General features: G+C 43.4%; 1 protein-coding gene across 2 annotated transcripts in view; it reads right to left on the bottom strand.

The window, feature by feature from the left end:
• abcb6a (ATP binding cassette subfamily B member 6 (LAN blood group) a) overlaps positions 1 to 27,235 on the bottom strand; it is a 31,178-nt gene extending 3,943 nt beyond the window's left edge. For both annotated transcript variants that reach the window (XM_014151292.3, XM_082963370.1), the window contains exons 1-17: positions 27,016 to 27,235; positions 25,245 to 25,772; positions 23,180 to 23,323; positions 20,128 to 20,317; positions 19,794 to 19,886; positions 17,416 to 17,608; positions 13,960 to 14,081; positions 13,597 to 13,706; positions 13,271 to 13,336; positions 11,872 to 11,997; positions 10,991 to 11,067; positions 10,659 to 10,722; positions 9,946 to 10,031; positions 7,043 to 7,100; positions 6,782 to 6,886; positions 6,328 to 6,502; positions 5,829 to 5,941 (exon numbers count right to left, since the gene is read on the bottom strand). In XM_014151292.3, the coding sequence (XP_014006767.3) occupies positions 5,829 to 5,941; positions 6,328 to 6,502; positions 6,782 to 6,886; positions 7,043 to 7,100; positions 9,946 to 10,031; positions 10,659 to 10,722; positions 10,991 to 11,067; positions 11,872 to 11,997; positions 13,271 to 13,336; positions 13,597 to 13,706; positions 13,960 to 14,081; positions 17,416 to 17,608; positions 19,794 to 19,886; positions 20,128 to 20,317; positions 23,180 to 23,323; positions 25,245 to 25,760 (2,238 nt within the window). In that variant the 5' untranslated portion in view covers positions 25,761 to 25,772; positions 27,016 to 27,235. The remainder of the gene's footprint in view (positions 1 to 5,828; positions 5,942 to 6,327; positions 6,503 to 6,781; positions 6,887 to 7,042; positions 7,101 to 9,945; positions 10,032 to 10,658; positions 10,723 to 10,990; positions 11,068 to 11,871; positions 11,998 to 13,270; positions 13,337 to 13,596; positions 13,707 to 13,959; positions 14,082 to 17,415; positions 17,609 to 19,793; positions 19,887 to 20,127; positions 20,318 to 23,179; positions 23,324 to 25,244; positions 25,773 to 27,015) is intronic.
• Positions 27,236 to 27,932: the final 697 nt, after the last annotated feature.

Here is a 27,932-nt window from a genome sequence, read left to right as displayed (position 1 = left end):
CTTTTATTTCTTTCATCACATTCCCAGTGGGTCAGAAGTTTACATACACTCAATTAGTATTTGTTAGTATTGCCTTTAAATTGTTTAACTTGGGTCAAACATTTCAGGTAGCCTTCCACAAGCTGGGTGAATTTTGGCCCATTCCTCCTGACAGAGCTGGTTTAACTGAGTCAGGTTTGTAGGCCTCCTTGCTCACACACACTTTTTCAGTTCTGCCCACAAATGTTCTATAGGATTGAGGTCAGGGCTTTGTGATGGCCACTCCAATACCTTGACATTGTTGTCCTTAAGCCACTTTGCCAGAACTTCGGAAGTATGCTTGGGGTCATTGTCCATTTGGAAGACCCATTTGCGACCAAGCTTTAACTTCCTGACTGATGTCTTGAGATGTTGCTTCAATATATCCACATAATTTTCCTGCCTCATGATGCCATCTATTTTGTGAAGTGTATCAGTCCCTCCTGCAAGCAAAGCACCGCCACAACATGATGCTGCCACCCCCATGCTTCACGGTTGGGATGGTGTTCTTTGGCTTGCAAGCCTCCCCCTTTTTCCTCCAAACAGAACAATGGTCATTATGGCCAAACAGTTCTATTTTTGTTGTTTCATCAGACCAGAGGACATTTCTCCAAAAAGTACGATCTTTGTCCCCATGTAAAGTTGCAAACCGTAGTCTGGCTTTTTTATGGCAGTTTTGGAGCAGTGGCTTCTTCATTGCTGAACGGACTTTCAGGTTATGTCGATATAGGACTTTTACTGTGGATATAGATACTTTTGTACCTGTTTCCTCCAGCATCTTCACAAGGTCCTTTGCTATTGTTCTGGGATTAATTTGCACTTTTCGCACCAAAGTACATTAATCTCTAGGAGACAGAACGCGTCTCCTTCCTGAGCGGTATGATGGCTGCGTGGTCCCATGGTGTTTATACTTGTGTACTATTGTTTGTAGAAATGAACATGGTACCTTCAGGCATTTGGAAATTCCTCCCAAGGATGAACCAGACTTGTGGAGGTCTACATTTTTTCCCCCTGAGGTCTTGGCTGATGTCTTTTTATTTTCCCTTGATGTCAAGCAAAACGGCACTGAGTTTGAAGGTAGGCCTTGAAATACATCCACAGGTACACCTCAAATTGACTCAAATGATGTCAATTAGCCTATCAGAAGCTTCTAAAGCCATGACATTTTCTGGAATGTTCCAAGCTGTTTAAAGGCACCGTCAACTTAGTGTATGTAAACTTCTGACCCACTGAAATTGTGATACAGTGAGTTATAAGTGAAATAATCTGTCTGTAAACAATTGTTGGAAAAATTACTTGTGTCATGCACAAAGTAGATGTCCTAACTGACTTGCCAAAACTATAGTTCGTTAACAAGAAATTTGTGGTGTGGTTGAAAAACAAGATTTAATGACTCCAACCTAAGTGTATGTAAACTTTCGACTTCAACTGTAATTCTGTAAAATGATAGTCTAGAAACGAAAGCTTTGGTTGTCTTCCTCTCAGGCTTCCACGTCTTCTCCCTGGACCTCCTCAATGTCCACCTCTTGAACATCAGACTCTGAGGCCTCATCTCCACTGTCACTTTCCAACCTCATTGAGGATGGCTCGTTGTCAGGCTCAAAAAGCCTCAAATTTGCCCGGATGGCCACCAATTCTTCAACCCTTGTATTGGTCAGCCTGTTGCGTGCTTTGGTGTGTGTATTCCCAAAAAAGGACCAGTTGCGCTCTGAGGCGGCTGATGTTGGTGGGATTTAGTGGATATTGGAGGCAACTGGGGAAAGAGCCCAAGATCCACAAAGTCCCTTCCACCAGGTGGCTGATGAGATATGTTTGCACGACTGGCATATTGCATCTCCACCCCAAAGCTCTTGCTTGGAAGTGTACTTTGCCAGATTGCCAAGAACCTTGCCCTCATCCAGGCCAAGGTAGCGAGACACTGTAGTGATGACACCATAAGCCTTGTTGATCTCTGCGCCAGACAGGATGCACTTGCCAACATACTTGGGGTCCAACATGTACGCTGTGGCGTGTATGGGCTTCAGGCAGAAGTCTTCACGCTTTTTGATGTATTGCAGAACTGCAGTTTCCTCTGCTTGGAGCAACAGTGAAGATGGCAGGGCAGTACATATTTCTTCTCTTACATCTGCAAGCAGAGTTTGAACATCAGACAGGATAGCATCGTCTCCCTCAATCTGTGCAATGGCTACTGCTATAGGTTTCAGGATTTTCAGGCTGCTTAACCCTCTCTCCCCAAATACATAATCCAGGAGGATCCTCTTGATGGGGCTGTCCATATCGGCAGACTGTGATATGGCCATTTCTTGGAGAGACACCTTCCTCTCCAGGAGACTGTAAAACATGATGACAACACCACCCCAACGGGTGTTGCTGGGCAGCTCAATGTGGTGCTCTTATTCTTCTCACTTTGCTTGGTGAGGTCGATTGCTGCTATAACTTGATGACCCTTTACATACCTAACCATTTCCTTGGCTCTCTTGTAGAGTGTATCCATTGTTTTCAGTGCCATGATGTCCTTGAGGAGCAGATTCAATGCATGAACAGCACAGCCAATGGGTGTGATGTGAGGGTAGGACTCCTCCACTTTAGACCAAGCAGCCTTCATGTTCGCAGCATTGTCTGTCACCAGTGCAAATACACTGCTCAAAAAAATAAAGGGAACACTAAAATAACACATCCTAGATCTGAATGAATGAGATAATCTTATTAAATACTTTTTTCTTTACATAGTTGAATGTGCTGACAACAAAATCACACAAAAATAATCAATGGAAATCCAATTTATCATCCCATGGAGGTCTGGATTTGGAGTCACACTCAAAATTAAAGTGGAAAACCACACTACAGGCTGATCCAACTTCGATGTAATGTCCTTAAAACAAGTCAAAATGAGGCTCAGTAGTGTGTGTGGCCTCCACGTGCCTGTATGACCTCCCTACAACGCCTGGGCATGCTCCTGATGAGGTGGCGGATGGTCTCCTGAGGGATCTCCTCCCAGACCTGGACTAAAGCATCCGCCAACTCCTGGACAGTCTGTGGTGCAACGTGGCGTTGGTGGATGGAGCGAGACATGATGTCCCAGATGTGCTCAATTGTATTCAGGTCTGGGGAACGGGCGGGCCAGTCCATAGCATCAATGCCTTCCTCTTGCAGGAACTGCTGACACACTCCAGCCACATGAGGTCTAGCATTGTCTTGCATTAGGAGGAACCCAGGGCCAAACGCACCAGCATATGGTCTCACAAGGGGTCTGAGGATCTCATCTCAGTACCTAATGGCAGTCAAGCTACCTCTGGCGAGCACATGGAGGGCTGTGCGGCCCCCCAAAGAAATGCCACCCCACACCATGACTGACCCACCGCCAAACCGGTCATGCTGGAGGATGTTGCAGGCAGTAGAACGTTCTCCATGGCATCTCCAGACTCTGTCACGTCTGTCACGTGTGCTCAGTGTGAACCTGCTTTCATCTGTGAAGAGCACAGGGCGCCAGTGGCGAATTTGCCAATCTTGGTGTTCTCTGGCAAATGCCAAACGTCCTGCACGGTGTTGGGCTGTAAGCACAACCCCCACCTGTGGACGTCGGGCTCTCATACCACCCTCACGGAGTCTGTTTCTGACCATTTGAGCAGACACATGCACATTTGTGGCCTGCTGGAGGTCATTTTGCAGGGCTCTGGCAGTGCTCCTCCTGCTCCTCCTTGCACAAAGGCGGAGGTAGCGGTCCTGCTGCTGGGTTGTTGCCCTCCTACGGCCTCCTCCACGTCTCCTGATGTACTGGCCTGTCTCCTGGTAGTGCCTCCATGCTCTGGACACTACGCTGACAGACACAGCAAACCTTCTTGCCACAGCTCGCATTGATGTGCCATCCTGGATGAGCTGCACTACCTGAGCCACTTCGTGGGTTGTAGACTCCGTCTCATGCTACCACTAGAGTGAAAGCACCGCCAGCATTCAAAAGTGACCAAAACATCAGCCAGGAAGCATAGGAACTGAGAAGTGGTCTGTGGTCACCACCTGCAGAACCACTCCTTTATTGAGGGTGTCTTGCTAATTGCATATAATTTCCACCTGTTGTCTATTCCATTTGCACAACAGCCTGTGAAATTTATTGTCAATTAGTGTTGCTTCCTAAGCGGACAGTTTGATTTCACTGAAGTGTGATTGACTTGGAGTTACATTGTGTTAAGTGTTCCCTTTATTTTTTTGAGCAGTGTACCTTCTGTGGTCCAAGGTCATTGATGACTGCCTTCAGCAATGTAGAGACCGGTGTGTCTGTTGTCCCTTGTGTCTGTGCTCTTGTAGAATACTGGTTAAGGGGTGGAGATGATGTAGTTTATTATTCATTGCCCATGAACATTCGACCACCCATCAGAGATGATTGCAATACAGTCTGCTTTCTCTATGATTTGCTTGACCTTCACTTTAACTCTGTTGAACTCTGCATCCAGCAAATGAGTAGATAAAGCATGTCTGGTTGGAGGGGTGCTTGCTGGGCAAAGGATATTCAGAAATCTCTTCCAATACACATTGCCTGTAAGCATCAGAGGTGAACCAGTTGCATACAAAGCTCGAGCAAGACATTCATCAGCATTTCTCTGACTACGTAAACTTCTGATTCCAGGAGGACCATGAGCTGTTGCTATCGATAAGGTGTCTGATTCATCATTTTCACCACGAATATAAGTCGAGGAACTTTTGTCAGAGATTGCTTGTTGTGAGCGCTGAGGGAACTTTATGCACTTGGCCAGATGATTCTGCATCTTTGTTGCATTCTTCACATATGATTTGGCACAGTATTTGCAAATGTACACAGCTTTTCCTTCTACATTAGCTGCAGTGAAATGTCTCCACACATCAGATAGTGCCCATGGTATTTTCCTGTAAAGACTAGAAAAAAGATGAGTAAAAAAAATAGAAAATACAATTCCATGTACAGATAAATAGTTAAGCAGTTAGATTAAACAACTCCTTTGTAAGATACATGTTTTAAAATGAAACATGTTTGGAAACAGGTGAATTAACACTCCTCAGATAGCAGGCTCAAGTAAGCTAAAACCCACATGGTAGCAAAAACTAACTAGCAGAAATTGTTAACAACTTAGAAATTATTTAAACACTTTGCTGTAGGCTACTATTTACTAGTTAACAAAAAATAATGTATGTCATATAAAACATATTCACCCCACCCAGTATTGTAATACAAATTTACCAGAAAGCATGTAGTCCTTGGCTTAGACAGTGTAGTAGCGTGGGCTCAATAGCATCTCATTAGTGTGCAAGATCTTGAGAATCAGCTGTACATGTGATGGAAGAGTGCACTGTACATGTGATGGAAGAATGCACTGTGCATGCAGAGGGTTGCAATTCCATTGAATTAGGGATAATTTAACCAAAATATGCCACAATATCTAGAATTGCCTTATGTGTATCCAACAACAAAGGTTCACTGTTATAAGCTAACTTTTTTTATGAATTTAAGCAAAATTCCCATGGAAAATGTCTGGAAAAATCCCAGAAAGTTTATTACCCTTTGCAACCCTACGTTCACCTATCAATTTGTGTAAACTCAGCGATAACTTCAAGGAGAGGAGGGAGGAAGTGTGTGTGTTTTTTAAATATTTGAACGCTCCGGGGTGAAGTTTCACCTAGGTAAAGATCTAGGCCTAGCTTCCCCTCCCCAATCCTAAACTTAACCAAAAAAATAAGAAAAAAATGCAACTGACCCAAGATCATTGTCTCGGGGCATCTTCACCCTATACCTATTTGAACAGGGTCACTGAGCCTCCTGGTGGACCTTCCTGAAAGTTTACCTCATCCAGCAGGATGATCTGAGGGGCCTTGAGGATGGTGCGGGCGATAGCCACCCTCTGCTTCTCCCCCCCACTCAGCTTCAGACCCCTCTCGCCCACCTGGGTGTCGTATCCTGGGTAGGGGGACAGACCGAGACAGCACAGACACAAACGTCACTCACCTCATACAGTAACAATGCACCTGGCAGCTACTGTGTGAACTCCGCAAATCTCCCCACTTGTTTGAGGATATTTAGATGTCAAAATGCTTCGGCAAATGTGGTTGGTAAATACAAAACACCTCTACAAACCCTTAAAACAACAATATTGAAACCCATAAGCCACTTTCAGGTTAACTACAAACATAAATATAATGACAACATACAGCTCTGGTTTCTAGGCACAGATTAAGCCCAGTCCTGGACTCAAGAGAATCTCCAGTGAAATTGTTTTTTAGTCTAAAACAAGGCTTAAATCTGTGTCCGGGAAACCAGCAAAAGAGACCGTGGTATTTCCGTACCTTCTGGGAACGTCTGGATCTTCTCGTGAATGTCCGCGGCGATAGCTGCCTCCACCACTTCGTGGTCACTGGCAGAGATGCGTCCGTAGCGGATGTTGTTGCGGATGTTGTCGTTGAAGAGGACCGTGTCCTGGGGCACCACACCGATGTGGGCACGCAGAGACACCTGCTTCACCTGCACCCAGATACCAAGAGGCTCAGAATACACTATATTAATACAAGGTCAAGCTCATTAGGACACGCAATTAAAAAAACTTTTTCAACCGTCCAGATAATAATAGTTTTTTCTTAAGTTGGTACCTAATGAACACGACCCAGGTTTATCATATTAACAATACTGTACAACTGAACCAGTAGACCACCAACATGTACCAAACCTAATGTTATGTACAGCATGTGCTAACAAGCCAGTTTGTCTGGGAACTATTTTTTTGCAACTGCGCAAATTACTCACCTTAGAGATGTCCTGGCCATCGATGCGGATGCATCCTCCCTGGACGTCATAGAAACGGAAGAGCAGGCGAAGGATGGTGCTCTTACCACACCCTGACTGGCCAACCTAGGGATGTGAACAAACACACAAACTGTTGAGAAGCAAGAAACTTCTGTACTACACATGGTCAAGACACAAACCATCACGACTGATAGAGAGAAATCAAAAACTGCGTGTGTGTAATATCTGGGTAATGCTCGGAAGCTTGGAATCCAATCTTACCAATGCAACAGTCTGGCCTGGCTGCACAGTAAATGATACATCCTTAAGGATCTCCTTCCTTTAAAAAAAACCACACAGAAGCACAAAATATATATTTAATCAAATCAAATGTTATTTGTCACATGCTTACTTACAAGCCCTTAACACTTATTTTTCTTAAAACTGCACTGTTGGTTAAGTAAAAAAATAGATAAGTAAAAAATAAAAGAAACAAATAATTAAACAGCAGCAGTAAAATAACAATAGCGAGGCTATATAAAAGGGGTACCGGTACAGAGCCAATGTGCGGGGACACCGGTTATTTGAGGTAATATGTACATGTAGGTAGAATTAAATAGATGGCTGGAGTCTGACAATTCTTAGGGCCTTCCTCTGACACCACCTGGTATAGAGGTCCTATATGTACTGGGCCGTATGCACTACCCTCTGTAGTGCCTTGCGGTCGGAGGCCGAGCAGTTGCCATACCAGGCGGTGATGCAACCAGTCAGGATGCTCTCCATGGTGCAGCTGTAGAACTTTGAGGATCTGAGGACCCATGCCAAATCTTTTCAGTCTCCTGAGGGGGAATAGGCTTTGTCATGCCCTCTTCACAACTGACTTGGTGTGTTTGGACCATGATAGTTTGTTGGTGATGTGAACACCAAAGAACTTGAAGCTCTCAACCAGTTCCACTACAGCCCCGTTGATGAGAATGGGGGCGTGCTCGGTCCTCCTTTTCCTGTAGTCCACAATCATCTCCTTTGTCTTGATCACGTTGAGGGAGAGGTTGTTGTCCTGGCACCACACAGCCAGGTCTCTGACCTCCTCCCTATAGGCTGTCTCATCGTTGTCGGTGATCAAGCCTACCACTGTTGTGTCATTGGCAAACTTAATGACGGTGTTGAAGTCGTGCCTGGCCATGCAGTCATGAGTGAACAGGGAGTACAGGAGGGGACTGAGCACGCACCCTTGAGGGGACCCCGTGTTGAGGATCAGTGTGGCGGATGTGTTGTTACCTACCCTTACCACCTGGGGGCAGCCCGTCAGGAAGTCCAGGATCCAGTTGCAGAGGGAGGTGTTTAGTCCCAGGGTCCTTAGCTTAGTGATGAGCTAAGGACGGTGTTGGTGTTGAACGCTGAGCTGTAGTCAATGAATAGCATTCTCACATAGGTGTTCCTTTTGTTCAGGTGGGAGTGGGTCTAGGGTTTCTGGGATAATGGTGTTGATGTGAGCCATGACCAGCCTTTCAAAGCACTTCATGGCTACTGACGTGAGTGCTACGGGTTGGTAGTCATTTAGGCAGGTTACCTTAGTGTTCTTGGGCACAGGCACTATGGTGGTCTGCTTGAAACATGTTGGTATTACAGACTCAGTCAGGGACAGGTTGAAAATGTCAGTGAAGATACTAGCCAGTTGGTCAGCGCATGCTTGGAGTACACGTCCTGGTAATCTGTTTTGGCCCTGCGGCCTTGTGAATGTTTACCTCTTTAAAGGTCTTACTCACAATGGCTATGGAGAGCATGATCACAGTCATCCGGAACAGCTGATGCTCTCATGCATGTCTCAGTGTTATTTGCCTCGAAGCGAGCATATTTAGCTCGTCTGGTAGGCTTGTGTCACTGGGCAGCTCGGGGCTGTGCTCCCCTTTGTAGTCTGTAATAGTTTGCAAGCCCTGCCACATCCGACGAGCGTCGTAACCAGTGTAGTACGTACGATTCAATCTTAGTCCTGTATTGACGCTTTGCCTGTATAATGGTTCGTCGGAGGGCATAGCGGGATTTCTTATAAGGCAACAATAGCTTCCGGGTTAGAGTCCCGCTCCTTGAAAGCGGCAGCTCTACCCTTTAGATGAAATCCATGGCTTCTGGTTGAGGTATGTACGTACAGTCACTGTGGGGACGACATCATCAATGCACTTATTGATGAAGCCAGTGACTGATGTGGTGTACTGCCATCGGAAGAATCCCAAAACATATTCCAGTCTGTGCTAGCAAAACAGTCCTGTAGCTTAGCATCTGCTTCATCTGACCACTTTTTTATTGACCGAGTCACTGGTGCTTCCTGCTTTAATTTTTGCTTGTAAGCAGGAATGAGGAGGATATAATTATGGTCAGATTTGCCAAATGGAGGGCGAGGGAGAGCTTTGTATGCGTCTCTGTGCGTGGAGTAAAGCTGGTCAGAGGGAAAAACCCTCTGGTTGCACATTTAACATGCTGGTAGAAATGAGGTAAAACGGATTTAAGTTTCCATGCATTAAAGTCCCCGGCCACTAGGAGCGCCACCTCTGGATGAGTATTTTCTTGTTTGCTTATGGCCAGCTCATTGAGTGCGGTCTTGGTGCCAGCATCGGTTTGTGGTGGTAAATAGACATTAACAAAAATATAGATAAACTCTCTTGGTAAATAATGTGGTCAACAGCTTATCATGAGATACTCTACATCAGGAGAGCAAAACCTTGAGACTTCCTTATATTTCATGCACCAGCTGTTGTTTAAAAATATACATAGACCGCCACCCCTTGTCTTACCAGAGACGGCTGATCTATTCTGCCGAAAAAGCATAAAACCCCCCAGCTGTATGTTATTCATGTCGTCGTTCAGCCACGTCTTGGTGAAACATAAGATATTACAGTTTTTTATGTCCCGTTGGTACGATATACGTCCTCGTAGTTTGACTACTTTATTATCCAATGATTGATTGTTGGCTGGCTAATAGGACCGATTGTAAAGGTAGACTACCTACTCACCGTCGGATCCTTACAAGGCACCCAGACCTACGTCCCCGTTCCAAGGAGAACGCTGGAACTACCACAACTATGATTATTCATCAAACTGTTTCTGAATCAGTCTCTGTGTATAGCCTGCACACATTTCATCAGTCCAAACAAGACCTGAATATACATTTTTTAAATCTTAGGACTTACCCGTCAGTGTAGTTAAAGTATACATTCTCAAACTCCACTTTTCCCAGTTTATAGAGAAGGTTCCCTGCGTTCACCGCATCCTTCACCTGAAGAGAAATCAAGATAAAGCACATAAAAACTACAAAAAATACATTTCCCATAACGAAATGCAAAGATTCTGACACAGGGAGAATCTCGATTGGTTTTGCTTGCCTCCTGCCTCCCCTCTTCTATCCTCGCCTCATTTGAAAAACGTTGAAGGTAATCAAGGAGAGGTGGAGAGGAGAAGGAACATGGAAACAAATAAGCTTTTCATGAAACAAGACTCTCTTTCTCCACTCACGCATCATCAGGAAAATGATGCTTACAGAAAAATAAATGTGTAAAGTGATAAAAAACTAAATATTCTAGTGGTGTAAGACATTTTATAGATAAAAGGATAAGTAGTGTATCGTTTTTAAATGTGTACATGCTTTTCTCCTCCAAGAAAACAAAAGCTGATTCAAAGGGATTTTAAAACACTTCCATGCTACCTGCCACGAGGACACTATTGTACGTTCTCTGTCGAAGTAGGTAATCGAGGATGGGAGAAGATTACCTACTTACGAATTGGCACTTCTCGATCACTTATCGGTTTCCGGTCACAGAGGATGGAGGAGAGGACAGGTTTTTCCAATTGAGAATCTCCCATATACACCACAAAGCTGGTCATTGATAACTGATTTCAAAATTACCTCCTCTTCCTCTGTAAAGAGCTTAAACATGCTCTCCATGTCGATAAAGGAGTTCTGGATCATTCTGTGGAGGATGAGGACGTATGTATTATAAAGATCACCTGTTGTGCATTATGGGTGCTGTAGTACATGCTGCTATAAACAATGCCTTTCATAGATCTGTGTCAATAGTATAGCTTAAATTGCTTGTGTCTTTCTTGATCTAGTAAGACATGTGGATGCAATATGGTGGAAACCTATCCAGTCCATTTAGCTGAAAGTGACAGACATAAAAGAGACTAGGGAAGAATGACAGGAAGTAGAATTGAAACCCAGCCCATAACACCTCTCACCTGTAGTAGGTTCCAAACCAGTTTAGAGGGGTGTAGAGCTGGATGATGTAGGTGCCGAAGAGGACAAAGTCTCCAACCTGTAGATAGAGTGCATTAGCCTGGTTAAACCAGACTGAACACTTGGCTCACTATTCTTTCACTTCGTTCAGTTTGGTTTAACCAGGCTAAAGTTCACAGCAGCTGACTTGAATGTATACTTCATACACCACATGGATTACTGAGAAAAACATGTAATACCACAACACCGTGTCAAAGGGAAGTTTTTTAGCACATGTTCAAACATGCATGAAAACATACATACAGTAGCAAGGCTGCATGGCCTTGTAGTGATGCAATGTCTGTTTTGCATTTGTATTGATTGCTTTTGTCGGCTAGGCAAGTTACAAATCATTTCCTAATTAGAGTACAATAACGTTTTCTAATCTAATGTAGGACAGAGTCGAAAACAACATAGCCCTAGCATAGAGAAAAGTGGATGAGTGGAAAGAGTTTGAGGTGGGTCAACAGGGCTTTTCACACTTCTGAGCCAAACCAAGCTGCACTGGTCAGGTTACACATCCAGACATTTACCATAGTTCCTGGAACCGTGCTGATAAGGACAATGTGAATAGAGCCTGGGCAGGTTGATTTTTCGGTCGGCTCGATAGTGTGAAAAGGGTAGTAGAATGAGTATCTAGGCCTTTAACGGGGAACTTCAGTATTTCACATCTTCATGTTAAATTGTTTCTCACCCTGAAAGTGGTTATTTAACAAAAACCAAACATGGATTAAAGATTACAGTCCTGGCTCATAGACTATTGTCAAGGTTAGGAACCATCCAACATTAATTTATAAAATACTCAACTTTCCTTTTAAGCTAGTAAGGGCTCCGAGCTCAGTACCTTAAACTTGCCCTCCTGGACAAAGTAGGCACAGAGCAGTGACCCGGCCAGTAGGCCTGAACCGATGATCAGGTTCTGTGTCTGGTTCAGGAAGGCCAGAGAGGCTTGTGTCTTCCATTCTGAGATCTAGGACGGGAGGGGACAGACAGACAAACAGGCCATAAATGCAACATTACAATCAAAAGAGTTATAGTCTGGTCCCAGATCTGTTTGCACTGCTGAACAGACCTAGAACCAGGAAAATAGAGATGCTAAAGCAATGTCTGCTGGTTGCAGTTCTAAAATCCTAGAACATCATTAATGATGGAAAGCTCTATTTAACTATGCTTCTGAGGTGGTCCAACACATTTCCTATTTATATATTCATCCTGTTACTCGTCACTGTTATTCCTGTTTACATGTATAGATTATCATTAGTATTTTTCCATAAGTATTTAAATATTTCTGCTACCAGTCACTTTTTAGCCCTGTTTACATGTACAATGCCTTTTTTGTTGTGTTACAGCCTGAATTTAAAATGGATTCAATTGAGATTTTTTTGTCACTGGCCTACACACAATACCCCATAATGTGGAATTATAATTTTACAATTTTACAAATTAATTCAAAATGAAAAGGTGAAATGTCTTGCGTCAATAAGTATTTAACCCCTTTGTTATGGCAAGTCTAAATAAGTTAAGGAGTAAAAATGTGCTTAAAAAGTCACATTAGTTGCATGGACCCACTCTGTGTGCAATAAGTGTTTAACATGATTTTTGAACGACTACCTCATCTCTGTACCCCACACATACAGATAATTAAGGTCCCTCAGTCGAGCAGTGAATTTCAAACACAGATTCAACCACAATGACCAGGGAGATTGGTAGATTAAAACTACCCGCAAACATTGAATATCACTTTGAGCATGGTGAAGTTATTAGCTACACTTTGGATGGTGTATCAATACACCAAGTCACTACAAAAATACAGGCATCCTTCCTAACTCAGATGCCGGAGAGGAAGGAAACCACTCAGGGATTTCACCATGAGGCCAATGATGACTTTAAAACAGTTACATGGCTGTGATAGAAGAAAGCTGAGGATGGACAGCATTGTAGTTACTCCACAATGCACAATCGAGAGCATCCTGTCGGGCTGTATCACCGCCTGGTACGGCAACTGCTCCGTCCATAAGCGTAAGGCTCTCCAGAGGGAAGTGAGGCAAAATATAAAGGCTGGACAGATAAATGAAAGGCATATAAATGAAAAGCCGATTCACTGGGGACTTGGTACTGTGCATGTGACAAATAAAACGTGGAACTTGAATTTACCTGAATAACCAAAGCAAACACTCTGGTGTAACTTTACACATATCTATATTTTCAACTCTTCCGAGTTTTACATCTATAGAATGGATTACCTGATACTTCAGAATAGCGTCCTCAAAACGGTTCACCTCGTAATTCTCTGCGTTGTAGTACTTCACCTGTTAGAAAAACATTATAATCGCAGCCATGAAGCAACTCTGAAGCTGCAAAAATGCAATATGTTTGAGGGAATCTTCATGTGCCACCATGGCAGGTGGGGATTCTGGATTGTGTCCATTAGGCATCAAACAGACTAACTGGGAGGACTACCTGGACTTTTTACATTTTCCGTTCAAAAATGTTTTTAAACATTTTCTGTTTGCCCTAATGAACACAATCCAAGTATTGAGGTTAAAGGTCAATGAGACCATCTCGGTACCGTCTCAAAGTTGAGCAGGGAGTCCACCGCCTTGGACTTTGCGTTGTTGTCCTGGGTGTTCATGTCTCGCCTGTACTTGGTCCTCCATTCTGTGATGATGATGGTAAGGGCTGAAAAGATATTGATGGACCATTATGAAATATTACATTGGTCTTACCAGACCTCAGTCGAATGCCTATGTAAAATACTTTCAAGTAGGTGTGATTGATTTAGCTTGGAGTTGATTTAATTTACACTTTTGGGACTATTCCATTGGTGCAGGTCATGTCATTTGAAAGTATTTCACATATTTGACTCAAATGGGATGATTGTTACTTTATAGAAATAACTAAATTAGCTCTGGAAAGGAGGCCTTGTACTCACTGAGGTAGAGGAACATACAGACGAATACGATGAGTCCGAACCAGGCGTTGAAGTAAGTGATGAAGTAGATGATGGAGATGACGATATCTGCGATGGTGGGGAAGATACTGAATACAATATAGCTGTGGAGAGAAAGAGAGGGAGGCCAGGTTTACCTCTGAATTAACACACAGACCGTCCAGAGGTTAGGATGACACTAAAAAAACTGAGACATACTACATGGGGATCAAAGTTGGGTCACATCACACTGGTTGGTAGTGATGGAAGAAATGGAATGTTGACTCAATTTTAAGGTGGAAAGGAGGACAGATTAATCGCTCTTTTTGACAATTGAGTAAACCCCTGAGGAAGCAGTCTCTCTAAGCTTTGAGGATGGTAATCACACCAAGATCATGCATGTCCAGTGTTTCCCCTATATTCATGTAGCAGCAGTGAGCCGCCAGTGCTAAATTGTTGCCGCCGCTCCAAAAAATATGTAAAAAAAATGAGCAATTAAATATATATATGAACCAGTGCCTTCAGAAAGTATTCGTACCCCTTTACTTATTCCACATTTTGATGCGTTACAGCCTGAATTCAAAATGGATTAAATAAGAGTTTTTGTTCTCACCCATCTAAAAACACACACAAAATACCCCATAATGACAAAGTTACCAAAGAATTACATTTTTTGCTAATTTACAGAAAATGAAATACAGAATCACACCCTGAGTCAATACATGTTAGATACATGTACAGTGAGGGAAAAAAGTATTTGATCCCCTGCTGGTTTTGTACGTTTGCCCACTGACAAAGAAATGATCAGTCTATAATTTTAATGGTAGGTTTATTTGAACAGTGAGAGACAGAATAATAACAAAAAAATCCAGAAAAACGCATGTCAAAAATGTTATAAATTGATTTGCATTTTAATGAGGGAGATAAGTATTTCACCCCCTCTCAATCAGAAAGATTTCTGGCTCCCAGGTGTCTTTTATACAGGTAACGAGCTGAGATTAGGAGCACACTCTTAAAGGGAGTGCTCCTAATCACAGCTTGTTACCTGTAAAAAAGACACCTGTCCACAGAAGCAATCAATCAATCAGATTCCAAACTCTCCACCATGGCCAAGACCAAAGAGCTCTCCAAGGATGTCAGGGACAAGATTGTAGACCTACACAAGGCTGGAATGGGCTACAAGATCATGGCCAAGCAGCTTGGTGAGAAGGTGACAACAGTTGGTGCGATTATTCGCAAATGGAAGAAACACAAAAGAACTGTCAATCTCCCTCGGCCTGGGGCTCCATGCAAGATCTTACCTCTGGAGTTGGAATGATCATGAGAACGGTGAGGAATCAGCCCAGAACTACACGGGAGGATCTCAAGGCAGCTGGGACCCTAGTCACCAAGAAAACAATTGTTAAGACACTACGCCGTGAAGGACTGAAATTCTGCAGCGCCCGCAAGGTCCCCCTGCTCAAGAAAGCACATATACATGCCCATCTGAAGTTTGCCAATGAACATCTGAATGATTCAGAGGACAACTGGGTGAAAGTGTTGTGGTCAGATGAGACCAAAATGGAGCTCTTTGGCATCAACTCAACTCGCCGTGTTTGGAGGAGGAGGAATGCTGCCTATGACCCCAAGAACATCATCCCCACCGTCAAACATGGAGGTGGAAACATTATGCTTTGGGGGTGTTTTTCTGCTAAGGGGACAGGACAACTTCACCGCATCAAAGGGACGATGGGTGGGGCCATGTACCGTCAAATCTTGGGTGAGAACCTCCTTCCCTCAGCCAGGGCATTGAAAATGGGTCGTGGATGGGTATTCCAGCATGACAATGACCCAAAACACATGGCCAAGGCAACAAAGGAGTGGCTCAAGAAGAAGCACATTAAGGTCCTGGAGTGGCCTAGCCAGTCTCCAGACCTTAATCCCATAGAAAATCTGTGGAGGCAGCTGAAGGTTCGAGTTGCCAAACGTCAGCCTTGAAACCTTAATGACTTGGAGAAGATCTGCAAAGAGGAGTGGGACAAAATCTCTCCTGAGATGTGTGCAAACCTGGTGGCCAACTACAAGAAACGTCTGACCTCTGATTGCCAACAAGGGTTTTGCCACCAAGTACTAAGTCATGTTTTACAGAGGGGTCAAATACTTATTTCCCTCGTTAAAATGCAAATCATTTTATAACATTTTTTAGATGTGTTTTTCTGGATTTTGTGTTGTTATTCTGTCTCTCACTGTTCAAATAAACCTACCATTAAAATTATAGACTGATCATTTCTTTGTCAGTGGGCAAATGAACAAAATCAGCAGGGGATCAAATACCTTTTTTCCCTCACTGTACATGTTAGAATCCCCTGTGGCAGAAATTACATCTGAGTCTTTCTGGATAAGTCTAAGAGCTTTGTTCACCTGGATTGTAATATCATTTGCGCATTATTCTTTGAAAATTCTTCAAGCCCGATTGACGACAAAACCTATAAATAGGCCACTCAGAAACATTCAATGTTGTCCTGCTGAAAGGGGAATTAATCTCCAAGTGTCTTGTGGAAAGCAGAAAGAACCATGTTTTCCTCTGGGATTTTGCCTGTGCTTAGCTCCATTCTGTTTATTTTTAATAAAACAAAAAGTCCCTAGTCTTTGTCGATTACAAGCATACCCCTAACACGATGCAGTGGCACTAGGTGATGTGTTGTCTTGGATTTTCCTCAAACATAACGCTTTTTATTCAGGACATAAAGTACATTTCATGAATTTTTGTTGTTGTTGCAGTTTTACTTTAGTGCTTTATTGCAAACAGGATGATTGCTTTAGAATTTTTACTCTGTACAGGCTTCCTTAATTTCACTCTGTCAATTAGGTTAGTATTGTGGAGTAACTACAATGTTGTTGATCCATCCTCAGTTTTCTCCTATCACAGCCATTCAAATCTGTAACTGTTTTAATGTTTTAAAGTCACCATTGGCCTCATGGTGAAATCCCTGAGCGGTTTCCTTCCTCTCTGGAAACTGGGTTAGGAAGGACGCCTGTATCTTTGTAGTGACTTGGAGTATTAATACAACATCCAAAGTATAATTACTAACTTCACCATGCTCAAAGGGATATTCAATGTATGCTTTTTTAAATGTTATTGTTAAGCACATTTTTTCAACCTGAACTTATTTAGGTTTGCCATAACAAAGTCGTTAAATACTTATTGACTCAAGACATTTCAGCTTTTCATTTTTTATTAATTTGTTTTAAAAAAAGAACGAGTGTCAATACTTTCTACAGTATATACACTGAACAAAAATACAAAATACAACAATTTAAAAGATTTTACTGAGTTAAAGTTCATAAGGAAAATAAATTCAATAGGCCAAGACTGAGAATACAGATATGCATCTGTTGGTCACAGGTACCTTAATTTTTTTTTAGACGTGTTAAATCGGAAAACCACGCACACACACAATTTATTATTATGAGACCCACCTGAGCAGGCTGTTGATGGAGGAGGTGCCGCGGTCAATGCTACGCAGGACGTCCCCGGTGCGTCGGCCCAGGTGCCAGCGCAGAGACAGTGAGTGTAAGTGGCCGAACAGACGCACCTGCACCACGCGGTTGGTGTACTGCTGCACGCGGATCCACAGGAAGGAGCGCAGGTTACTGACGAAGCCGGACGCACCTAGGGAGAGAGTGAGGTACAGGAAAGAGAAGAGAGAGAGGGAGAGGGCAGGGGGGTAAGAGTGGGGTTGGGGAGAAGGAGAAAGGGGAGAGGAGATATAGAGAGCGAGGGAACAAGAGAGATAATTAAAATAACAGTACTCAAGGAGTCCAAGGAATGAATGGGTGTAGCAGAGAAAGACAAAATGGAGGTGAAACTCCCACTCACCCAGGGCTGTAAATTATACATACATTACATACATACATACATACATACGTACATACATACATTACATACATACATTACATACTTTTTTTTGTAGCACTGGTGTTCCCAATTTTAAAAAGTTAGGAGCACCACATAACATTTAGGAGCACCAGAAAATATATATTTTAATTGATTGATATATAGGCTTTTATGAATTATAGCTACTTTTGTAGCACATAATATGTAATACTGTAAATACATTAGTTTATTATAAGAGCTAAAACGTTGATACGTTGAAACGTCATTGAAATTAGTAATTTGTGGAATATTAGGTTTCTACATTGTGTAAAAGCACTATTTTCCTATTGAGAGAGAAGGGTGTAATTGCAGACAGCAACTTGGGGCGTTTTTTTTTTAATATAGGCGTTTCTTGATATCAAGTTAAACCTATTGATGCTCGCCATTGGTCCGTGGCCGTTTCTTTCACATCGGGGACAAGAGTTGGGGACAACAGTTGTTGACAACTGTAGCCTAACCCTTTTCCTAACCTTCACCTTCTCCCAACCTGCCACGCTAATTCACCTAACCTGCCACGCTAATTCACCTAACCTGCCACGCTAATTCACCCAACCTGCCACACTAATTCACCCAACCTGCCACGCTATTTATCCTAACCTGCCACGCTAATTATCCCAACCTGCCACGCTAATTATCCCAACCTGCCACGCTAATTATCCCAACCTGCCACGCTAATTATCCCAACCTGCCACGCTAATTATCCCAACCTGCCACGCAAATTATCCCAACCTGCCACGCTAATTATCCCAACCTGCCACGCTAATTATCCCAACCTGCCACGCTAATTCACCTAACCTGCCACGCTAATTCACCTAACCTGCCACGCTAATTCACCTAACCTGCCACGCTAATTCACCTAACCTGCCACGCTAATTCACCTAACCTGCCACGCTAATTCACCTAACCTGCCACGCTAATTCACCCAACCTGCCACGCTAATTCACCCAACCTGCCACGCTAATTATCCCAAACCTGCCACGCTAATTATCCCAACCTGCCACGCTAATTATCCCAACCTGCCACGCTAATTATCCCAACCTGCCACGCTAATTATCCCAACCTGCCACGCTAATTATCCCAACCTGCCACGCTAATTATCCCAACCTGCCACGCTAATTATCCCAACCTGCCACGCTAATTATCCCAACCTGCCACGCTAATTATCCCAACCTGCCACGCTAATTATCCCAACCTGCCACGCTAATTATCCCAACCTGCCACGCTAATTATCCCAACCTGCCACGCTAATTATCCCAACCTGCCACGCTAATTATCCCAACCTGCCACGCTAATTATCCTAACCTGCGATGTAAACAAATCACGTGTTGAGAAACCATCTGTCGCATAACACCAGAATTGACCAATGGCAGGCACCAATGGATGCTTCCTGATATCAAGGAATGACCACATCAGGAAATGCCCCGAATTGTGGTCTGCAATTACACCATATTGTTTGAGATGCATCAGATAAAACATTTTACACTGTCTCTTTAAAAAGTCAGGTTTGTGATAATGACAGGCAAGATATCTCTCATTCATTCATTCATTAATTCATTCAACAAACGGTTTGCGAGTAGTTTTATAACGGCCCACAACATGGTTAATGAATGTAAAATGTGGTCCCAGCTATCCGCTATAGGAAGATAAAAATGTTGCGGCGGTAATATGGGCCAGATCTTTTGACCTGGTTGGGCTAGAAGTAAGCCGCTTTCGCTGTAGTAATGGTGCCACAATGGCGCTAACGAATCCGCACTCGCTTGTTTCTCTAGGGCACTAGGAAACAACAGTACAGCTAAGTCTTATCATTACAACAATTATCTGGGAGATTTTTTCATACTCGCACAGAGCTCCCAAAACAAAACCTGGTCGCAAAGCAAAAATGACTGACCAAATTGGTCGCACTTTAGAGCCCTGCACTCACCTGCCCCTCCACCTTGCAGGAACTTGAGCAAGACGTAGACACACACAGTGGTGGCCAAGGTCTTCCAGCTGCTTCCATCAGTCAGATCATTCACTGTTACAGAAAGAGGGTTGACAATCCCAGGTCATCTTATCTGCAGTTTTTCTGGGTAGATTATCATGTCAGCCTCAATGATATCACAAAATACTTCTGAGAATGTGCAGTGCAGCACCAATAAAGACAACCTGCAACGCAACCAATAAGGCTGTGACAGCAACAAGTAGGAATTTAAAAATGCATCTAGATAAAAGCTGGATATAGGGGAGATGTTACAAAATGAGGGATGCTCTCTCACCAATGTTCTTGTAGTAGATGGGCACAAAGACATTGATGACCCTCTCCAGACCCAGCAGGCACAGGCAGAGGAGCACCAGGCCCTGTAACAGCATGCTGCCTCTGGGCCACATGTAGGGCACCAGCAGACGCACCTTCTGCCCAAAGTCCTGCCAGGTAGACTGGGATTCCTCTGCCCCATCCAACTGGAGCTGGGGTACAGATAGAGATATTAGGGGGTTATTATGAACTTAATAAATACAGACAGAGACAAACAACAACAAAAAGGGTTGTGGCCGGGAACTTTAATGCAGGCAAACTTAAATCGGTTTGACCTCATTTCTACCAGCATGTCACCTGTGCAACCAGAAGAAAAAAAATACTTCTATCCTCCTGATTCCTGCTTACAAGCAAAAACTAAAGCAGGAAGTACCAGTGACTCGACTCAATACTGAAGTGGTCAGATGAAGCGGATGCTAAGCTACAGGACTGTTTTGCTAGCACAGACTGGAATATGTTCCGAGATTCATCCAATGGCATTGAGGAACACACCACCTCAGTCATCGGCTTCATCAATAAGTACATAGATGACGTCGTCCCCACAGTGACCTTACGTACGTATCCCAACCAGAAGCCATGGAGCTGCTATTTTCAAGGAGCGGGACACTAATCCAGACGCTTAAAAGAAATCCTGATATGCCCTCAGACAAACCATCAAACAGGCAAAGCGTCAATACAGGAATAAGATTGAATCCTACTACACCGGCTTCTTACGCTCATCGAATGTGGCAGGGCTTGCAACCTACTACGGATTACAAAAGGGGAACCCAGCCGTGAGCCGCCCAATGACGCGAGCCTACCATACAGGCTAAATGCCTTTTATGCTCGCTTCGAGTCAAGCAACACTGAAGCATGCATGAGAGCACCAGCTGTTCCGGATGACTGCGTGATCACACTCTCCGTAGCCGATGTGATCAAGACCTTTAAACAGGTCAACATTCACAAGGCCGCAGCCCCAGACAGATTACCAGGAGGTGTACTCAGAGCATGTGTGAACTAACTGGCAAGTGTCTTCGTGGCCAAGCATGACTCCAACACCATCATTAAGTTTGATGTCGACACAACGGTGGTATGCCTGATCACTGACGAGAGCCTATAGGGAGGAGGTGGTCAGAGACCTGGCAGTGTGGTGCCAGGACAACAACCTCTCCCTCAATGTGAGCAAGACAAAAGAGCTGATCTTGGACTACAGGGAAAGGAGGGCTGAACATGCCCCCATTCCCATCGACAGGGCTGTGGTGGAGTGGGTTGAGAGATTCAAGTTCCTTGGTGTCCACATCACCAACAAACTATCATGGTCCAAACACACCAAGACAGTTGCGAAGAATGCACGACAATACCTATTCCTCCTCAGGAGGCTGAAAAGATTGGTGGGTTCCCAGATCCTCAAAATGTTTTACAGCTACACCATTGAGAGCATCCTGACCGGTTGCATTGCCGCCTGGTATGGCAACTGCTCGGCATCCGACCATAAGGTGCTACAGAGGGTAGTGCGTACGGCCCAGTACATCACCAGGGCCAAGCTTCCTGCCATCCAGAACTACTATACCTTTTTTTTTTACACTGCGGCTACTCATTGTTTATTATCTATGCAGTCACTTTACCCCTACCTACAGTTGAAGTCGGAAGTTTACATATACCTTAGCCAGATACATTTAAACTCAGTTTTTCACAATTCCTGACATTTAATCCCAGTAAAGATTCAGTCTTATGTCAGTTAGGATCACCACTTTATTTTAAGAATGTGAAATGTCAGAATAATAGTAGAGAGAATGATTTATTTCAGCTTTTATCACATTCCCAGTGGGTCAGAAGTTTGCATACACTCAATTAGTATTTGGTAGCATTGCCTTTAAATTGTTTAACTTGGGCCAAACGTTTCAGGTAGCCTTCCACAATAAGTTGGGTGAATTTTTGCCCATTCCTCCTGAAAGAGCTGGTGTAACTGAGTCAGGTTTGTAGGCCTCCTTGCTCGCACACGCTTTTTCAGTTCTGCCCACACATTTTCTATAAGATTGAGGTCAGGGATTTGTGATGGCCACCTTGACTTTGTTGTCCTTAAGCCACAACTTTGGAAGTATGCTTGGGGTCACTGTCCATTTGGAAGACCCATTTGCGACCAAGCTTTAACTTCCTGACTGATGTCTTGAGATGTTGCTTCAATATATCCACATAATTTTCCTTTCCTCATGATGCCATCTATTTTGTGAAGTGCACCAGTCCCTCTGCAGCAAAGCACCCCCACAACATGATGCTGCCACCCCTGTGCCTGACAGTTGGGATGGTGTTCTTCGGCTTGCAAGCCTCCCCCTTTTTCCTCCAAACATAATGATGGTCATTATGGCCAGACAGTTCTGTTTTTGTTTCATCAGACCAGAGGACATTTCTCCAAAAAGTACGATCTTTGTCCCCATGTAAAGTTGCAAACCGTGGTCTGGCTTTTTTTATGGCGGTTTTGGAGCAGTGGCTTCTTCCTTGCTGAGCAGCCTTTCAGGTTATGTCGATATAGGACTCGTTTTACTGTGGCTATAGATACTTTTGTATCTGTTTCCTCCAGCATCTTCACAAGGTCCTTTGCTGTTATTCTGGGATTGATTTGCACTTTTCGCACCAAAGTATGTTCATCTCTAGGAGACAGAACGCGTCTCCTTCCTGAGTGGTATGATGGCTGTGTGGTCCCATGGTGTTTATACTTGTGTACTATTGTTTGTACAGATGAACATGGTACCTTCAGGCGTTTGGAAAACTTCAACTGCACCTGGACATATTACCTCAATTACCTCGACTAACCTGTATCCCCGCACACTGACTCGGCACTGGTACCCCGTCTATAGCCTAGTTATTGTTATTTTATTGTGTTACTTAAATTTTTTAGTTAATTTATATTTTCTTAACTCCATTTTCGTAAAAACTGCATTGTTGGTTAAGGGCTTGTAAGTAAGCATTTCACGGTAAGGTCTATACCTGTTGTATTCGCATGTGACAAATAACATTTGATTTGATTACTAGATTACCTGGCCAGTGCCGCCCTCCACGTCACGTTCGTCCTCGTTGATCAGGAGCATGTACGGTCTCCGTGGTAATCCCGGGGCCTTCAGGCCCAGGAAGAAGAGTGTTCCCGTGCCGACGTAGCGCATCAACCACAGAGAAAATTCCACCTGAGGTAATGAATGAACAATTCTAAGTCATGACTGAACCTTTAAAGGGGCAATCTGCAGCTTTGGCCTGGAGAAATGGAACCACTCAAATACATAGACAGAGCTACGGATGAAAGGACTGACCATCCATGGTATCAAAATGACAGTTTTAACCATCTTTAGAGGTTATACACTGTTTACATTTACACTGTTTCTAAACATTAAAGTAAAACAAGCTCATATGTTGGGTTCTCATGGGGTGTGACAGTTGAACTAAGCTCATGAGGCATATATAACTTATAATCTTCAAGACTCAATGGGTATATATCATTAGTCCAAAAACGGATGTAGCAATTGTAGATTGACTCTGTAAAGGAATCTTGCACTCATAAACTACATTTTAGTATGTTGTCCATTGATAATTCAATCCCAATGGGACTGTTAATACAATCCCAAATGGTGCATGTAAGCCGTCAAAATTTTTAAAAATGGGAGTGTAGTATTTCTTTAAATAAGTGCTGACTGACAAGCATAACTGCATAAAACACAGAAAAAAAAACACATTTCAATACGCCATTCAACACACACCATTTACATTTTAGTCATTTCGCAGACACTCTAATCCAGAGCGATTTACAGGAACAATTATGGTTAAGTGCCTTGCTCAAGGGCACATCGGCAGATTTGTCACCTAGTCTGCTCTGGGATTCGAACCAGCGACATTTCGGTTACTGGCCCAACACTCTTAAACGTTGGGCTACCTGCTGCCCCAACTTCAATGTGAGGCTGAGGTTATTATTCAAAAGTAATTTACCCAGGAGTTGTTGGATCATTCAGGATTGGAGGAGAGGTGAGTCAGTGGTTACAGTCAGACTGACTATACAAAGTAAACTACTGTACACATTATGACACAAAGTGTACACATTATGACACAAAGTAAACAGTGGACTGTGTCATATACTTTGTGGTATAACAACCCATTGGAAGAACTAAGATGGTGAAAGCTTGGTAAAAAGCTAATGAAGATGTGTTCAACTAATGCATTCTGAATGCAACTGGGAGACATATTAGTAGCTGAGTGGGACAACCAATGACAGACACGGGGAGGGACTAAGAAAAGGCGTGATCTGATTGGTTACACAATGTATATTTGGGGGCGTGGCCAGAGGGAGAGGGCAGTAGAATGGCATGATGGTGCAATGACTCAGCACTTCTAGAGTTACTCATAGCTGACTAATGACAATGGTTCCACCCCCTTCCACTGCTGTGTCATAGTTGGAATGCCAGTTTCTATTTTAGCAGTCTTCTTGTGAGAAAATGCTTTGTAATATTATATATATATATATAGATAGTTTTTTACAATCACAACAGTCATTAATAAGAAACATTAAACCTAGCCCATGTGTCTCATTTACGCAGATACAGTATCACACCATATGGGTAGACTAACTTGCTTTTTAGAAAGACCACTATTATACTTGTGTAATGAAGTGTTAAAACTCAATGTTAAGTTTAATACTAATAGCCAGTAACATTATATGCCAACGTTTTAACAACCTCTATGAAACTAGGGAGTGAGATGGCAGTTTATCCTCACAGGGTTGAGCTGCGGGGTTAATTGAAAGAGGTGAAACGTTTGAACGATGCAGACAGAAATGCAAGGAACAGATCTAACACCATTTCCAACTTAACCTTACAGTTAAACATGTTTATTCTACACAAATACATTTCTATCAGAAGGTCCTCTAACGCTACACCCTCCTGAACAGACCCCAGTGCCACGTTCAGTAGGCAAGGTTGTGAAACATTCAGATAGAAATACATTATGTAGAACAGACGTGTCTCTTTGAGTGATATGTAGAGGGAGGAGTCATGTCAGCTCTATTGGGGACATTCTATAATGTTAAACCCTCAACAATACCACTGACTGGTCCTCTCTCACCTGCTGCTGTGTGTTCTCCAGGCCCCACCACCAGTTGGGGCTGGCCCAGGAGACGAAGGCCAGGTTCTCCGCTGAGAATGCCACAGCCCAGAAGAGCAGCAGCACCGTGCTGTGGCCCCTTGTCCGGTCCCTCACCAGCACCCTCCTCCTCTCCAGCCTTAGCAGGGCCACGGCCCAGGCCCAGCCCAGCATGGACAGGAGACCGTACAGCACCACGTAGCCAGGGAGCTCCCCTCCTCCGGCCACCCTCCAGACCAGCCCCCCCAGGAACTGCAGCAGGAGGAGCAGGGAGACTGCCAGTTGGAGGCCATAGAGGCGCGAGCGCGGCACGAACTTGGGCTCCATCTCGGTGCTGTAGCGGCGGTAGCAGACGCAGTGGAAGGTGCCGAAGAAGGAGGAGAGGGTAAGCAGGACGGTGGGCAACAGGGTGAAGTAGAAGCAGGGCGAGATGCCGCCCTCCAGCCAGGCTTCAGAGATGGAAGCGCCGGCCTCACAGTAGCTTTGCACTACTACCATGGTGGCTGGGAGCTGGGGAGTCAGGGATATAACAGACATATTATCACCACATTAAGCCTACACATAGGGCTCAAGATCATCAACCTGGTCCGCATGGATGTTAAGAGACTTTAAAAAAGGACAGGCAAAGGAAATCATACAGTTGACTGCATGAAATTAGTTTTCAAAATGACATTCTCTTCAGTATTTTCACCGGATCTTATTTGTATCCTGCTCTAAACTGCTATTCATGATGAAATTTAACTAGTCTAACTTCTTCCATTCATGACTTCAGATCGTTGCTGGTGGAGTTAAGTTAGTCAACACAATGAACACCTGTTCATTATTTTGCAGGACAAACATGCTATACCCTACTTAATGTATTAGGGTTAAGAGCATATTGAATCTCCTTGAAGTGTGTGTGTTGTACTTTGAAGCAAAACACAGCAAGCATCTCTTCCTAGTGTATAATCATTCAAGACCTAATAGGCCTAAGAGATCCAGGCCAACCCTGCTATATCGGGCTGTGAACTTTATGATATGGTTAGTGCTTCAGTCATGGCTCCTAAAAACACCCCAGCCAGTCATCTGGGGTGGGCGGATGGATTAATTCTGATTCAGTCAAGGCACTTAAAACACATCACATTTCATCAACTGATATTCATTGAAAATATATCATACTAGAATTAGGTTACAGTGGTATGCCGACACATGGCTAATGTACCATGGAGTAGCTTGGTATGTCGGAACGAAGGCCTCACAAGCTCCAGTTCAGAAAGGTCAGAGTGCACTTTGTAATTTCAACTAATAAAATGATTCATTTGGATGTATAGATCGTATCTTAATGAAAGAACTGTACCTTATCATAACCCGCCCAAAACTATTAACCCCTATTACTCCATTGTTTATGTTTTTGTTGTCATATGATATTGAACTTTCTAAACAAATATTTCAGATGTTGTTGCTCTCATGGAATCGTTTCCTGAGCACTACAGATATTATCATGGGCACCGAGATGCATTTGCTCCAGTGTCATTGTTTAGCGTGTTTTTCTTGGTGGCCCGCTCTTTGACAGACAGAGCATATTTAAACAATGTGACGACAAAAACAGAGCGTCAAAATAACCGTAACAGTAGAGTTTTTCCCTCTAGTTGCCATTTGTGAGACTCGCCTAGTTAAATAAAATAAATACATCTGTGGCGTTATCCGTCTGACCTATCAAGATAGCTATCTACATGAGCAAGCTTAGATCTGTTGCTTTTAATACAACACTCACATTCGCAAGACAAGCTGGTGCTGGAAAGCAATTTAGTGAATTGAAGCTTCCAACAAATAACCCGTTTTACGCGAAGAGATTTTACAAGTCAAAAATAACAATACTGGTCATCTTGTTGTATCCACTTGTAAATTGTGCTTATTCTTCTTGCGGCATGCATGGAGCAACGTATTCCATGACTCGGCAATCGACATTTTCTTCCAGAACACTACTACCTGAACCGGGTCCTAGCGCCTCGCACACACGCATGTTCAAATATAATGTTAGGCAATCTCATATATGTCCAGTAGGTGACAGTATATACAAAGACAGCATACCTCAACACAAAAATGCCATCTGAACGCTGGGTCTCGTCATAGCCTACAGACAGGAATAGGCCAACAGTATGCAGTCAGTCAATATACCAATATCTTAGCAACAGAAAAATAAGATGGATAAGAAAATACATTTGATCATTCCTATCAAAAGGAGTAGAATGTTCAATGCATTACAAATCAAATTGTATTTGTCACATGCATTGTAAACAACGGGTGCAGAAAAACAGTGAAATGTTTACTTACGGCCCCTCCCAACAATTGATTGAGAAAGAAACAGAGAAATAATAGAAAAGTAATAGCATGAAATATTAAAAGTAATAATAAATAGACAATGAGTAGCGATAACTTGGCTATATACGGTCGTGGCCAAAAGTTTTGAGAATGACACAAATATTAATTTTCACAAAGTCTGCTGCCTCAGGTTGTATGATGGCAATTTGCATATACTCCAGAATGTTATGAAGAGTGATCAGATGAATTGCAATTAATTAAGTCCCTCTTTGCCTTGCAAATGAAACGAATCCCCCCCAAAAATGTCCACTGCATTTCAGCCGTGCCACAAAAGGACCAGCTGACATCATCTCAGTGATTCTCTCGTTA

This window comes from Salmo salar, chromosome 17 (assembly GCF_965601325.2).
Source record: "Salmo salar chromosome 17, fSalSal1, whole genome shotgun sequence".
NCBI lineage: Eukaryota > Metazoa > Chordata > Actinopteri > Salmoniformes > Salmonidae > Salmo > Salmo salar.
Note: the sequence above shows the minus strand (reverse complement) of the source record. Positions and strands in the feature narration are given on the sequence as shown.